Source organism: Tamandua tetradactyla, chromosome 1 (assembly GCF_023851605.1).
Source record: "Tamandua tetradactyla isolate mTamTet1 chromosome 1, mTamTet1.pri, whole genome shotgun sequence".
Classification (NCBI taxonomy): domain Eukaryota; kingdom Metazoa; phylum Chordata; class Mammalia; order Pilosa; family Myrmecophagidae; genus Tamandua; species Tamandua tetradactyla.
The window spans coordinates 215,664,535-215,679,291 of record NC_135327.1 but is presented as its reverse complement, the minus strand read 5'-3'; the positions used below and the strand labels follow the sequence as shown (position 1 = coordinate 215,679,291).

Below are 14,757 nucleotides of genomic sequence, written 5' to 3'. Positions count from 1 at the left end.
TGGAGTGAAACAATAGCCTGTAATTAAGAATTTGTTCCTGGCCTTGGATTCTTTTCAGATCAAGTCAGGTCCACCCTGACAGATTACAGCGTCTGACCTTTAGCTTTGGATCAGATTCGTTGAGCCCTTTGGCCTTTTAAAAATAAATACAATCACAGGATTCTCGCCGGCCATGCCAGGGACCTGAGTTCGATTCCCGGTGCCTGCCTTTGTTAAATAAATAAATAAATAAATATTATCAGTTAATAAATCCCCTGTTGAAAGACTGGTCAAGCTAATTTAAACTGTGAAAGAACTTCTTTATATATGCTAGTTTATGGGAAAGAACAGCTCAAGTCACTTAGTCTGGCATTTTCCCATCTTCCAGGTATATCTTGAAAGACTTTTAACGTATGCAGAGATAGATATCTGTCCGGCAAACTGGAAGCGAATTGTACTGGGGGCGATTCTGCTGGCCTCCAAAGTGTGGGACGACCAGGCGGTCTGGAATGTGGATTACTGCCAGATCCTGAAAGATATCACAGTCGAAGACATGTAAGTGGAAATAGACCTGTAAGTCTCAGTGGGAATGTGTTGGGGAACTCATATCCCCTTTTGAATGGTAGGTATTGTAGAGAATGAATGAATGTACACAGTCGTGGAAGGTGAGGTGCAAAATCTCTTCCTGTCTTTCTCATCACTGCGGGCCATGAGCAGATTAGTGAAACATGCTTACTAAAACCCATCCCTTTCCTTTCCCTCGATTGGAAAGGTAGAGGCCAATACTGCTCAGAGGAGCTGCTCACCACAGCCGCCCATCTGTGATGATTCACCTGACCTCCTTCTTTGGCTGTAGACCCGTAACATAGTCAAGAGACCAGCCAGCAAAAAGTGTGCCCACAGCACAGAAGAGTGAAAGGTGATTTGTTTCGGTTTAGTTTCAGAGGGAACATTTTCACTGCTTTGTCACGTTTGCAAGTTTAGTTGCTTATGGTCAGCCTTCTGTCCCTGTGTGTTTCTCCTGTGTGGTCACTGGCAGGGGCTGCCCCTTTTCTCTCTGAGCCCGGCTCGGAGCTGTCCCCCTGCTGGGTGGATGGCCCGTAATCTTTGGATGGAGGCCTCTGTCTTCCCCCACAGCTGTCAGGGCAGTGCTGGCATTTCTCCTGCTGTTTCCGCCCGCGGCCTGAGACAAGGGTTGTTAGCAGGAGCTCTGGATACCAGTTTGGCAGCCCGGGGAGGGCCTGTCTTAGATTTCTAAGGTCTGAGAACACAGCAAATGGGTTCAGAGCCACTTGGGAGGAAGGATTTGTTTTACAAAACAGTCATTCAGGATGAAATACCTACCATCCTTATGGTTTCAGGGCACTTGTGATGCTGTTTGTGTTAACATTTTCCTCTTACTTTACGTCTGTTCTAGAACAGACCTTGAGGAAGCTTTGGGCTGTGCCCACTCCCCTCCATGTCCTGTCGCAGTGATCCTGGGGGTGAAGGGGCTTTGCAGCACCTGTGACTTCTGCCCTGGGGGGCCCTGGGCTGCAGGCTCAGGGGCATGATGCTTCTGGATTCTTCACCAGCCTCGGGCCCTCCTGGCCTCTGGGCCCCACATTTTTATAGTAGCCATCAAGCATCAAATCCCTCATTTGTACTCTTATGTCTTTTGTTGCAGAGCTTATTCCTGTTACAGACCAATAAAACACTTTCCTGTGTCTGTGATTCTTTATTAATGAATGAAAGAAAAGTTTAAAGAAACTGTTGTGTAAGAAAAAAAAATTATTGATAGTATTTTAAAGTAATAGCTATTAAATAAAGTAGTTGTCATTCAGTCTATAAGGGAAATGAAAGTTTGGGTGCAAGGTATTAAGAAAAGTTGCGTGTTTTCTTGCATAGGGATTATTATTTCATTGCCTCCTTGATACCATTGATGCTACAATTGCCTGCTGCAGGGATGATATTGTGACAGCCCCTTTTTGTTTGTGTGGCAGCAGGTACATCGTACATGACAGTGGGCTGTGGTGCTTGCGTTCCATGGGGCCTGCTGAGGGCCTCTCCCACCACGAGTAATACATCCATTTAAAGTCAGAGTATTCTGGTGGCATCAGATGTAGGTCTAAGATCCTTTTATAATTTATATCCCACCCCTTTCCAAAAGGCAGTGAAATGCAGATGCAAATTACAGTTATCATAGGAGCATTAAAACAAGAGAGAAAAGAGAAAAATAAAGGGTGAAGAGCATCAGGCATGTAAAGGAGATTCCTTGTGTGCTATATTCCTTAATCTGCCAGGCTTGATTCCTCAAAATGCCAGAAAAAATGGATATTCCAGCAAAATCGAATTTTCATGCAAACTGATGATCAATGGGAAAATCCTCTTAGCTTACTGAAAACCTTGGAAAAGTGTTTATAAAATATTTGCCATGAGTTGCACGCTGTCCAGTTCACATATATCTGCTTTTAATCCCTTGAAGTATGCCTACAAGGCATATACTTCTTATTTCCACCCACAGATTTGTGTGGAAACACTGTGGCCTAGAGATGTTCAGTGTTGCTCTGACAAGCAAGTGGGAAAGTTTGTTGCCAGTCACTTAAGGAGGGAGGGATCCCCTTTCTTATTGCAGTGGCCAGATGAGAAGAACACAGTGGAAATGAGTTTTGCTTGTACACAGGCTCTCCAGCAAGATGCTTGAACTGAATGCCTGAGGTGGGATTTAATCTGTCATTCTCTCCTTCAGTAAAGGGGAAGGCTAAGCATAAAAGGTGATTTGGAGCTCCAGGCACTTGGCTTCTCTTCATCAAAGTTTGAAAGATCAAGTTAGGAAAAAACAGAACAGTCTTCAGGAGTACTAATAATAGCAACTAATCATATGACAGTGGCTATCATTTATAGAGAACTTGTTTATGTTATGCCCAAAAGGAACAGTTTTTGTGTGTATTTGTTCATTTAATGCTCATAGCGGCCCTTGAGGCAGTACTATTATTATTTCCATTTTACAGATGAAAATGAGGCACTTTGCTACCCAGGTCTCACATAGCTAATAAGTAACAGAGCTGGAAATTTTATTTCTCATTTTTTAAGTAATCAAAGATAAACTTGTGCCATGTGTCTAATGTTTAAAACAACTAAAACTGTTTTTTTGAAAGTTGAGTCCTTTTCCACTCAAAGGAGGTAGAAAATTTGAACAATGTTCCTTCAGCTGAAATCAAGCTTAATGTCAAGAAATGCTTTGATAATGATATTTAATTTTTTTACAGTTGGCAGTCTGTACTTTATGCAGTTATAGCCCAACCCATTATAATGCAGATACAGATTTTATTTTCAAGTGTAAAATAGGAACCATAAATAATGGATGAGGCTTCTTTACTCATTAATATTTTGAAAGAACCAGTAATGTGGAGAGTAGAATAGTAGTCAGTGTGCACGCAAAAGTTCTATTCCATATTTTATCCAAAGAAAATTGATGAATTGTATTAGCCTGGGTTTTGATCCTTTCTTGGATACCCTATGACCCGCCTGCCCCATTAGATGTGCAGGCCACTGACTGACCTTGCCATACTGCATTGGTTGGATGGATTCAGCTGGGCAGAGGAAACCAGATACAGAAAAAGAATGTCTTATAATATCAGATTGCAAACTCGAGTAGTATTGGCCTATTTTCTCTCCATCCACTGGTTTGAGCCAGCTTTGGAACAGATCATCAGTAAAGAAGCAGGTTGATGGACACACTTTCTAGCAACTTCCTTCACTTTTCTCCTTTTCTTCTTTCCAAGCCCTTGAGAGTGAAGGCCCTGCTTCAGGCCAAGTAGAAACCATGCCCCACGAAGATGTTACACATTCAAAATATTAAACGCACTGTGGCTTTGAGAACACTGCAATCCTTATAATGTGGCATTCCTTCTGCTGAGATGTACAAGCATCCTATAAAAGACTACATTCTCCCATGAAAAGTTGATCATACAATTGCATGCATGCTAATTTGGGAAAGGAATACACAAATTTTTACCTTGCCAAAGGAAAGAAGGAAGCAGGGGGATTCTTTTAAGTAGCAGATGTTAGTCAAAGAAGATGCTTTTGTACCATGTGTTTAAAATTCCTGGTTGTACAAGGGATTTGGGTCAGTTGCCAGAGAAACACAAGCAGCAGAGGTCTTGACAAATTTTAGCTTGCCTGCTCCTAGAAGAAACTGGGAAAGTTTTTTATCCCCACCACATTTTTAAGATGACATACAAAAAATTTTTGTCATACATTTTAAGTTTAAACATACCAGGGATGCCATTTGCAGTGTATTTTAAATTGTGATATTTTTAAGTTGAAGTATCACTGGAGTCTGAATACCTTAGCAACATGAAGCCCAACATCTTCCATTTCCTACAGCTGAAAATTTTATATTATGCTCTTTTCCCTGTGAGCTCATTATTTCCTTTCCTCCCACAGAATTTTATTCTTCAAAATTCTCTGTAACAAAGATTTATATTGAAGTTAAAACTGGAATGTTATTTTCTGGCTGTAAAATTCTGTTAAAAACATATCTTCAGGTCTGAATTATCCCTTGTTATCATTGTACACTTGATCAAAGCAATATAAACATTACGCATTTTGATAGAAATTATTAAGCATAAAAGTAAAATCTTATAGGAAGTTATCTCTTATTAAGATCAATAGGGCTATTCTTTTCCTCCATCAGTTCCTATTTTTGCGGATTCTTTGTTAGCATGAAACAAAGTTTTCATCAATTTTATTCCCAGTTTCTTTTTCTGTTTTAACGTCAGAGTGGAGAAAATTTGTTCACATAAGTAGATGAAATTGAATGCTGTTGCCATATAATGTTGCTCAAATCTTTAAAATCTTTCAGAATAGATTTCTAAAATCCATTATTAGAAAATATTGAGGTAGTTGGCAACTCCCATCCTTCTGTTTGTTAAAGCAAAATTGAGAACCACAGAAGCCAAGAGCCTGTCACTCGAGCCTTTCATGTTATGAGCCCCGACTCTCACCTTCAGCCCCCGCGTTTGGCCTTCGGCGGTTTTCCCACCCCAGGCGGTGCACTGCGGTAGGAAGGGCTGGTGAGAGGGCCCAGAGCCAGAGGAGGTAACTGGGAAGGAAGAAGTCGAAAGAAGAGCCTGCAGACTTGGCTCCTCTTGGGCAAGCGAGTTTTAGGAAAGAAAAATGAAAGTTAGGAATCTAGAAATCTATTCCCTTAGTGCCCTCAGAGAACTTTGGGTGATTCCAGGAATGCGATTGCCGGCATGAAGGCCAGTGCCTTCATGTACATTAGAACCCCTGGTACATTTCACTGGAGGAAGGAGTAGAGTCCCACCCTGCAGGGCATGTCTATAGAGCTGGACCAAGTGTATGGAGATAGTTAGAGGCTAAGTGATTTTGCAGCATCAGCATAAAATCATAGATACACTATTAGAATTGCTAAGAAGGAGCACATGATTCTGTAACCCTGTGGGCCCCAGGAATGCTTTCCGTGTCCATCCTCATTTCAGTGTAATTAACAGCATGTAGTCAAATGGCCAAGAGAAGGAAAAATGGATCCACAGAACACCTTTATGGGGAGAGGAGGCAGTATAAGCATAGTGGGAAGTTGGGAGCCCCAGGCTGAGATGAAGATGCAAAAGGCAGCGGCACTCACTTTTTCCATCATAGCTTAAAAATTGAAGTTGGACAACACACCCACTTTTCAGCAGCCTGGTCAGCGGCAGCTGATGAGACTGCTCCACCCTGGGGGTCAGGCTGTCCATACTGTATACTTGAGCAGGTCCCTTGCAGCCTGGCACCTGCACATCTGGACATGCTCAGGGAGGCTGGCCTCCTGGAGAGGGTGTGGTGAGGGATGTACGTATGGCCACAGGTGCTGCCCTCCTTACCTGCAGAAGCATGAAGTGAGCAGCTTCATGGGGTCAGCTCCATCCCACCCGCTTCTCCCAGAAGGGGGCAGCTGCATGCCACATGGTGTCAGTCTTGGTCTGTTCCTGAATATAAGCCAAACCAGTGGCATTGGACTGGGGCTGGGCTCCGAGGCCTTTGGGGAGGACAGGAGGTCGTCAGTATCACTTGGATCTGCTGAGGTCTGCTCCATTGTCTACACCATCAGATCATGGTAGGGGCTGCCCTGTTCTTCTAATAATTTTTTTTTCCTGACTGTAAAAATAATATGTATTCACTGTGGAAGAGCTGTCAAAAACAGAGGGGGTGGGAAAAGCCACCCAGTAATCCTATCACTGGGATTAGAATAATTGCTAACATTTTAATATAACTTTCCTAAAGTGATTGCATAATGTTATACTCGTGCAAAATTAGACCCACACTGTATATACATGCTATTATATAAGCTTTTCTTTCATTTAGCAATGAATATTATCTCATGTCATTAAGTATTCTTTATTTCCTGGCAGAAGCCAACAGCCCTGTGGTTTCCCTTAAGCTGCTCTGGAGGGAGAAGGCTGACAAATTCCAGATGGAAGAGAGCTTTAAAATTTGGTTTTGGTACCCTTTGAGATGTACCCTTCTCTCTGGCCTCCATGACAAGCATCTTAACATGGCATGACCTTCCTGATATTTCTGACCCCAGGTTAATCTCCAGCTCAGGGAATCATTCAACACTCCGAGGAACCTGACTTGGAGTTCCCTTAACTTACATTTGAAGGACTCGGGATTCTAGGGCTGGAAGGCAGTAGCTGTGGAAGTAGAGAAGCAGGTTGAAGAACATTCTTGGGGAGAAGTGTGGTACTCGTAAGGTAGAAAAACCCAGGCACCCGGCCACGCGGACAGTGTTACCACACTAATCATCTCCACATTCAGTCTGGACTTACTGGCCATCAGTAAGACCCGCTGTCACAGGTCAGAACACCAAATGACAGTCACTGCTGACGGGATGATGAAATGTGGTTGTGCAGAATTCTGTAGGCAAAAATGCAGTAAAAAATTTATACTTTGGGATTTGCTTGTTGGCGCTATGTTTGCATTTTGCGATAATTTTGTCAGGGAAGCAGGTGTTAGAGTCTTTTTCATATGTAGATAAAGGAATCCAGGAGAAGGAGAAGGCAGGTGACTTGTTACATTGCAAATAGGGACACAGTCAAAAAACCCTCAGCCCCCCATTTGTGGTGTAGCACCAGGTAGAACATAGATGCCTGAGGCCTGGGTTTTGAAGTAAGCCCAGTTTTCTAGAAAAGCAGATGGAATGTCTGCTTTTAGGTGATGAAAACACATCTTTCTTCTCCACTTTGGAGGTCAGTTTGCAAGTTACTAAGTTTGGTTGGGTTTCTTTAACGCATTGGTCTAACGTAACAAATATTTCAGAAATGTATCTTCTGTTTACTGACTTAAATGTATTTTCTTATAAAGTCTTACACTAGAATTAATTTTTCTTTTCCCATCATGACCCAAATGAAGGAAGTAAATTAATCTCTGAATCAGTGTTTTCTAATGATTTTTTTTTTATATCAAACTATCAGATGTCTCTTTAAGACTTAACTACTGCAGTTTGGAAATTCAAATTTTGGAAAGAATTTTTATTTTCTAAATCTTGTGGAAGTACAACAGCTCTTAGGTCCATATTCTTCCTGAAACTTTAATAGAAACATTCAAGAAACTCAGGCCAAACACTGAGGACTTCTGGATGCACTAGGAAAAAAGCAATTCTTTTTTTCCAAGGAACCCTGAGAAAAATGCCACTTTGTTCAAAAACGACTTCATCTTGACATTACTTCTAGTGCATACCCTCAAAGGGTCATTGGTGACTGGATACTATTTGAGACCGTATTGGCATACCAGGTCTTAATTTTCTAATATTTAAAAAGCAAGATTTTCTCCTTGGCATTGAGAATGAAGTAGTGCAGCGACCCCTTTTGGCCACTAGGCAGTGGTCTGTGTAAAGGCAGTTCATGCTCACCGGGGAGCGCTCCTAGCCCATTTATTTTGGTGCATCTGGGTTTAGTTGTATTTTTGCCACTTTTCTGTTTAACTGAAATCTTACTTGAGTTCTGTTATTTCATAGGATGATCTCTAATTAAATCTCATTTTAGCAAGGCATAGATAAAAAATTCTTCAAAGTAGAAATCATCCCAAATAAAGCAATTAAAATTCCTTGAAAATACAGCGTTTTGCATGAGATGCGCATCTGGAGCCTCTTCACTCCTTTCACTAGATTCTGTTAGGAGCATTAACAAGCAAGTTACTCTGTTTGAGCTGTTGAATGCCCAGCCCAAGACCACATTAAAAGGCTTCATATTGATGCAAAGACTGAATGTGACTTGGTCTCTGCACCTGCAGCCCTCAGCCTTGGAGAGACTCTCCTCCGTGGAAGGTTCTGGGTTCTCACTGATCCCGTAACTCCTGCCTCTCTCAAGCCAGCTGTGCGCCCTGACACCCCAGCCTGCCCACCGCCTCCTTTTCACTCAGTCCTGTTGTCACTGCAGTTACTGTTGGTCTCTGACAGCTTGGCGAGGTCACTCACCAGGTCACAGGGACAGGATTGCACCATCTAAGTTTGGGACCCCCTAAATAAGGGTGAGTCCAGGGGCCACAAGTGGTCGCTGGGGTTCAGTGGAGTCTAGAGCATGACTCGGAATCCAGAGGCCAGGTGATGGGATCAGGAATGTGGGTGCCCAGAGAGACAGCCAGCGGCCTGCCAGGGTGCTTGTGACAGGGCTTATAACATCCACTGCTGGACGTGGTGGCCACTGGGGCTGCTTCAGGATGGCTCTGTGCCATAAATACCACTGCCCCAGCCCCTGTGCTCCCCACCAGAGCCCCATGCTTAGCCCTCTCCTCCTAGGAGGTCCGCTCTGGCCCTCTACCCCCTGAGCCCAGTACACTGCCCTCAGGAAGAGTGACCACGAGTGCCAGCTATGGGTCAGGTTTGTGCTCAGGCCGAGGCTCTGAAATCAGATAAGCCATGAGAGATGTGTTAACAGTGACAGGATGGCTCGATATACATATAGAAATGCAGGTCTGGGTGGTGCGTTGGGGAAGGGATGTGGCAGAATGCTTCCGCAGGCAGAGCCCAGAGGCCACTTGCTCCTGCGCCCAGGACAGGCCTGACTGCTGCAGCATCCCCAAGGAGCAGGTGAAGCCGCCAGCGCTGTCCAGTGGAATGGGCACACAGATCCTGTCACTAGGGGCGTTTTTGTTCTTTCTAGACCTAGGAACTAATTTGGGGAGTAAACCTAATTAAAAAAAAATGACATGGGGAAGTCTCGAAGTAGAAGGTGTAAATTGTTTTGTTGTGGCTGCCCGTGGCTAGTGTTCATGACATCTGTATGGGCTGGCGGGTTGGAGAGGCCATAGCTCTGGGTGCGCACACCCTGGCCCTGTTGGATGCCACCTGACACCTCTTGCTGGCTTCATCGGCTCCCCCGCGCCAGCTGTGGGGAGGACACCGGGTGTGAGGCCAGGGGGCGAGTCCCCGCCATACGTCTTGCTGATCGTCCAGCCAATCAGGCCTCGTCCTCTGGACACTGGATCAAGTAGATTCTGTTTTATTCTCAACTTGATGGTTAAACTGCAACTCTGGTGTCCAGCCAGGCAATTAATTAGACAGCTCCCCCACACCACCCCCCCTGCCCCGCCCGAGGATACAGCCTTCCAGTGTCCTGGCACCGGCAGCCCGCCTGGATGGGGCAGCTAAGTGTGTTCTGTTTTTGTCCTCGCTTTGCAGGAACGAGCTAGAGCGACAATTTCTTGAATTGCTTCAATTCAACATCAACGTTCCTTCCAGTGTTTATGCCAAGTATTATTTTGATCTTCGTTCTCTGGCAGAAGCAAACAACCTGAGCTTTCCCCTGGAGCCCCTCAGCAGGGAGAGAGCTCACAAACTTGAGGTAAGGTGCTTAAAAAAAAAAAGTGTTTAATTTTTTTTTTTTAATTTTATCTGTTTACTTATGTTTGGGTGCATAGGCCAGAAATGCAGGAAAAAAAAGAAAAAGTGTTTTTTTGTGCACTATTGCAGATACATCTTCTGGATTGACCGTGAGAGGGTTTGATAATAATTTCTTCCACTATTTGTTGTAAAATTGAGATGGGTTGCCCTTAATTTAGTTGGTTATAACACGTTAAATGTCTTAATATCGCTTTCTACTTCACCTGATTTCTTAACCTTTATCCTTATAGACGGATCTTTTTGAAAAATTATAAACCTATTAAAATGAAATTCCCTGGCATGTACTTTTATAGGAGGGAGCTACCATACGAGCCTAATGATTGGGAATCCAAAGAGGTTTGATTCTTCTTTTGATTTTTTTTTTCCAAAATATATTTTGCACAGCTGGACTAAAGCTCCGTCAGGGTTGGTCTGGATTTAAGGCTGGGTTTGGGGTAAGCCGTGTGACATTTGTCTCATCATAGCATATTCGTATGCAGGTCTCGGCAGGGCTGGCTCTCTCCCAGTCTTCCAGCAGTCCCCTCCACACAGCCATCTCTCCTGTGTCTGCTCCTCTGATTTGCACTGATTTTCAGTTCAACTTCCATGTCCAATTTCCTTTGCTAATAGGACTGGTTGTGGATGAAGGCCCACCCTCATTCCGTGTGGCCTCACCTAATTAGGATCTTGAGAGAGCCTGTTCACAGATAAGCCCACCCCTGGAGCCACAATCACGTCTTCAAGGTCCTCTTTCCCAGTGGCCTCACTAAGTGCCTTCGTGGGGAACAGGGTTTGATACCCAGCAGCAGGCAGAAAGGCCTGTTTTATTGACCAGCCTTGCTGGGTAGCTGTTTGCATGTGACTCAGGAGGCAGAAGTGACCGTGCAGATGTCCGAGGCCGAGCAGGCCAGGCTGAGGGCAGAGCTGCTGTAAAGCCCTAAGGTGGGGGCAAGCTCGGTGTGTCAGGGGACCTGCAGGGGGCCAGGGGGAGAGGAAAGGAGATCCTAGAGTTAAGGGGGTGGGGGTGAGGAGAGGGGTCGCATGGGCTCTGAAGGGCTCTGAGACAGTTGAGTTGTAGGAGCCACTGTCGGGCTCTGAGCAGGGCAGTGACCAAACCTGACCTGCTTCAGAGGGATCGCTCGGGCTGTGGGGAGGAAGGGTAGAAGCAGCAAGATCAGTCCAGGTGAGCGATGCTGGTGGTCTGACCAGGGAGGCCCCGTGCAGACTGCAAGATGTGGTCATGCCTTTGTCCCTTGACTGACTTGTCTGGGGTAGGCACCAGCCCCCAGCACATCCCTGCCCTCTTCGCTTCATCACCGTTCACCCCCGTGCTGGGGTTAGTAGACAGCCCTCCTGGGGTCAGAGGGGGCTGGCTCACCCTCATAGGTGACCTGCTTGCACGTGCCTGGTGGCCGCCCTCAGAGCTCCTAGAGGACGCTCGGCTCCAATGCTGAGCCGGCCAGAGAGGGCCCACCTGGGACCCCCACTGGCCTCATTACTTGTTGCTGATCTCGATGTCCCTGTCTCTGACTCCCTCCTGGTTTTCTTCTACTACTCCATCCTTTCTGTCCTTTTCTGGTTTGACTCATTCTCTAATTAATGGCTGTGGTGTGACAGCAGCTGCCCATAGCTGCCGTGTCCTGAGCCCCCACCCCACCCCCCACTGCCAGGCATACCACTCATCTACACTCCACGGCCACCCTACAAGAAATGTGCCATTACTCGCCCCTTACAGATGAGGAGACTGGGGAGTCGGGGCGTCCCAGGCTCACGCCACTGAGGCGCTTCCACAGCCAGTGTCACCAGCTGGGTGGTCTAACACAGCAGAAATGCGTTATCTCAGGAGTGGAGGCCATAAGTCCAGATTCGAGGTGTGCACAGGGCCGTGCCTCCTCAGGAGTCTGTAGGCTTGGGGCATAGCGCGGTCTGCTCTGTCATGTGGCTATCCCTGTAGATTCCCTCTGCTTATAAAGACATTGCTTTGCATTGGGCCCACCCTAATCCATTCTGGCTTTATTTCAGCTAGTAAGAAGATCCTGTTTCCAAATAGGGGCACGTGGTGGACAGGACCAGGGTTAGGACCTAAGCTTTTCTTTTTGAGGGGGCACAGTTTACCCCATAGCACCAGGTCTGATTGACCCCAGGCTACACTGCTTTATAATTGTTTCCAATTCTAAGATCCTTTTCTTAATTAGATCATAAGCACTTTGGAAGCAGGGACTGTGTCTGTACGTCCTTCTGCATCCCCTATAGCACAGATCTGGGCCACGGGATGGAAGCTCCAGAGACAAGGATTTTGTCTTTTCTGTTCATGGATGACTCCTTAGTGCCCAGAACAGTCCCAGGCCCATGGACTCCCTGGCACCCATCACTTGGTGAGGGGTGGGTAGGGGGTGCTTAGGAAGCAGCTGAGTTCCACCCTGACCGCAGCTGTCTGCCTTGTGCCCTCAGGCCATCTCCCGCCTTTGCGAGGACAAGTACAAGGACTTGAGAAGATCCACGAGGAAGCGGTCAGCGAGTGCCGACAACCTGACGCTGACCAGGTGGTCTCCGGCCATCATCTCCTAACAGTGGCGCCCTCTGAAGGGCCACCTCCCTCCCTCCAGTCTCTCCTTTACTTTGAGAAAAGACAAGACTTGGGATGGGGTTTCATTTTTGTTTTTGCTTTTGTTTTTTCCTTTCCTTTTCTTTTTATCATCCGTAGCTCCATCGGGCTGCCCTGACGACTGCCTCCACACAGCAAGGCTTCGAGGGACACGAGATCTGTGCTCCCCATCTCCTGTTGGGCCTTTCCCGTCGTCATTCACAGCACTTCCTTGGTGGAGGAGACGCTGACTCTACTTCTGAAGGAGGAAACAAAGGGAAAGAAAATTCCTGTAGAGACAGGGGAAATGTGTAAATGGCTCCGCCATTTCCTAAGTCCACCCTCAGCGCAACAAGAAAACAAAGCAGTAGATAAACCAGGTTGGATGAGCGTTAAAGAAACCGAGTGGCCGTGTTTTATCCTAGCCTATTTGGATCAGTGAGACCCGTGTTCCATAGGACTTTTTTGCATTCCTTCTTGCTGCTTTTTTGGGGTTTGGGGGATTTTTGTTTGTTTTTGTTCTGTTTTGGTTTGGGTCCCACAGAGCAGAGGATGAATATAGTTTGTACCCTCCATGGCACAGACGTCCAAATAAATAGTACTGGTTGTTTCTCTCTGCACTATTCCTGCGAGCTGTCTTTTAAGCTTTCTTTTTCTACAGGTGTGATTCACTCGTTATGTTTCTGTTCACCTTTATTTTATGCGGTTTTTTTCCTTCAACAATGGCAAAATTAACTTGACTGTAGTGCTGAACCAAAAGTATCCTTTTCCCTCCTCCTTCACCCCAAGAAACTTCTAGAACATATGGGTGCTTGTGCCTTCCTATTTTCTTGCAGCTTTTTTGTTTCCCTGACCTGAAGTTGTAGTTACAAAATCAGCCAGACTGTGGACTGAAGGAACCCTGTGCCGCAAAGGGTGTCATCTGGTTGAGGTATTTTTTTCAGATATGCTAGAGTGATTGAGTTGGGAACCAGTTTTTGTACACCCTGCCCAGTTCATTCTTCCACTTTCATGTCCATTGTTGCAAGCAATATTCTTCTCGATTTTTATATGTTTACTTTAAATCGGAGTTAGTCTATTTGTATAAAATTTTTTAAAAATCTAAAATGAAAAAAAAATATGGGTGGGTATTCCAGTGGGAAGATTATTGGACAGCAAAATGTTAATATTTACTGAGGTATTTTTCACAGAATGATTGAATAAAAAAACTCAACTTGCATTTTTCCTTGTGGGTGCTTAGAGAAGTTATACAAAGTTCAAACTGTGAAGGTTTCTGCTTCATTAATGATTACCGTACTTTTTCATTTTCTGACTATTCCTGATTTCCTTACAGGCTAGACAAGGATTTTTAACACCAAGTAATATAAAAGGGTTAATGATATAATATCAAAGAGTAAACTTGATATTGTCTAAGAATCTGAGTCATCAAAGCATATAGTGCTTTTGGTTTTCTGCATACTTTCTTAGGCCACAATTTAACAGAGTTTTCTGAGTTTTTCCCTTTCTCAAGTATCTCTGATGAGAAAGGCAACAGATGGCCTGTGTTTTACCTTATCCATGTATGAGCGTGGAAAACTTTGGAATCTTCCATTAATTATTCTTGAAGACCCTAAAATCATATCCCTGATCCCCCAAACATGCCTTCCTCTCAGTGAAGCATACCTTAGAAATGGAAGGGGCTCAGAAAATTGAAATACCAGTAACACCACACCAAAATTTCTAGTCAGATATAAAAAATTTGTATCTTGTGTAAACATAACTGTTTGGGCCAGAAATGTCATCAAGTTGTCTCTGGCCTAAAATTTCAAAAGCAAAAAAGCAAAGTATAAAGTGAGTTATCTTTCCGTTGTAACGGTGTTGCTATACTGTGTGAGTACCAAAATCAATTTCTCTCTTCAAGTAAGAGTTGGATTTAGAACTTTAGAGCTCTAAAAGTGTAGAAAATATCATTTTATATTCCCTAATCTATATAGCTTACAAAGGGACGTATTTTCTTAGCAGAATATGAATACCTCTCAAGCATAAATTAGTTCCCCTCATTATGTAAAGTCTCTTATTTTACTGATCCATTTCAGGAAAGAGGTCCTGCTGCCTTTATAGCAGAAATCTTATTTTTATCCCTTTTATTTGAACGAGAGAGATTTGAAATTTGAATTATGTAAATATTTCAATGCATCTGCTATTATTTTGTGGAGTTTATTAAACTACTTAAAAATTGTATAGTCTATTTATTGTATGTATGTACATACAGTCTGATACTTAAAATTTCAAGTGGATTCCGTCAAACCTGGCTCAGTCTTGTTTAGACTATTAAATATCATTTTAGCCTTGT

General features: G+C 44.4%; 1 protein-coding gene across 14 annotated transcripts in view; it reads left to right on the top strand.

Moving 5' to 3' along the window:
- Positions 1-13,048, top strand: part of CCNY (cyclin Y) — a 317,654-nt gene extending 304,606 nt beyond the window's left edge. For 13 of the 14 annotated variants that reach the window (XM_077152045.1, XM_077152047.1, XM_077152032.1 and 10 more), the window contains 3 exons: positions 368-534; positions 9,641-9,803; positions 12,293-13,048. In XM_077152045.1, the coding sequence (XP_077008160.1) occupies positions 368-534; positions 9,641-9,803; positions 12,293-12,409 (447 nt within the window). In that variant the 3' untranslated portion in view covers positions 12,410-13,048. The remainder of the gene's footprint in view (positions 1-367; positions 535-9,640; positions 9,804-12,292) is intronic. The other variant, XM_077152013.1, reaches the window with a different exon arrangement.
- Positions 13,049-14,757: the final 1,709 nt, after the last annotated feature.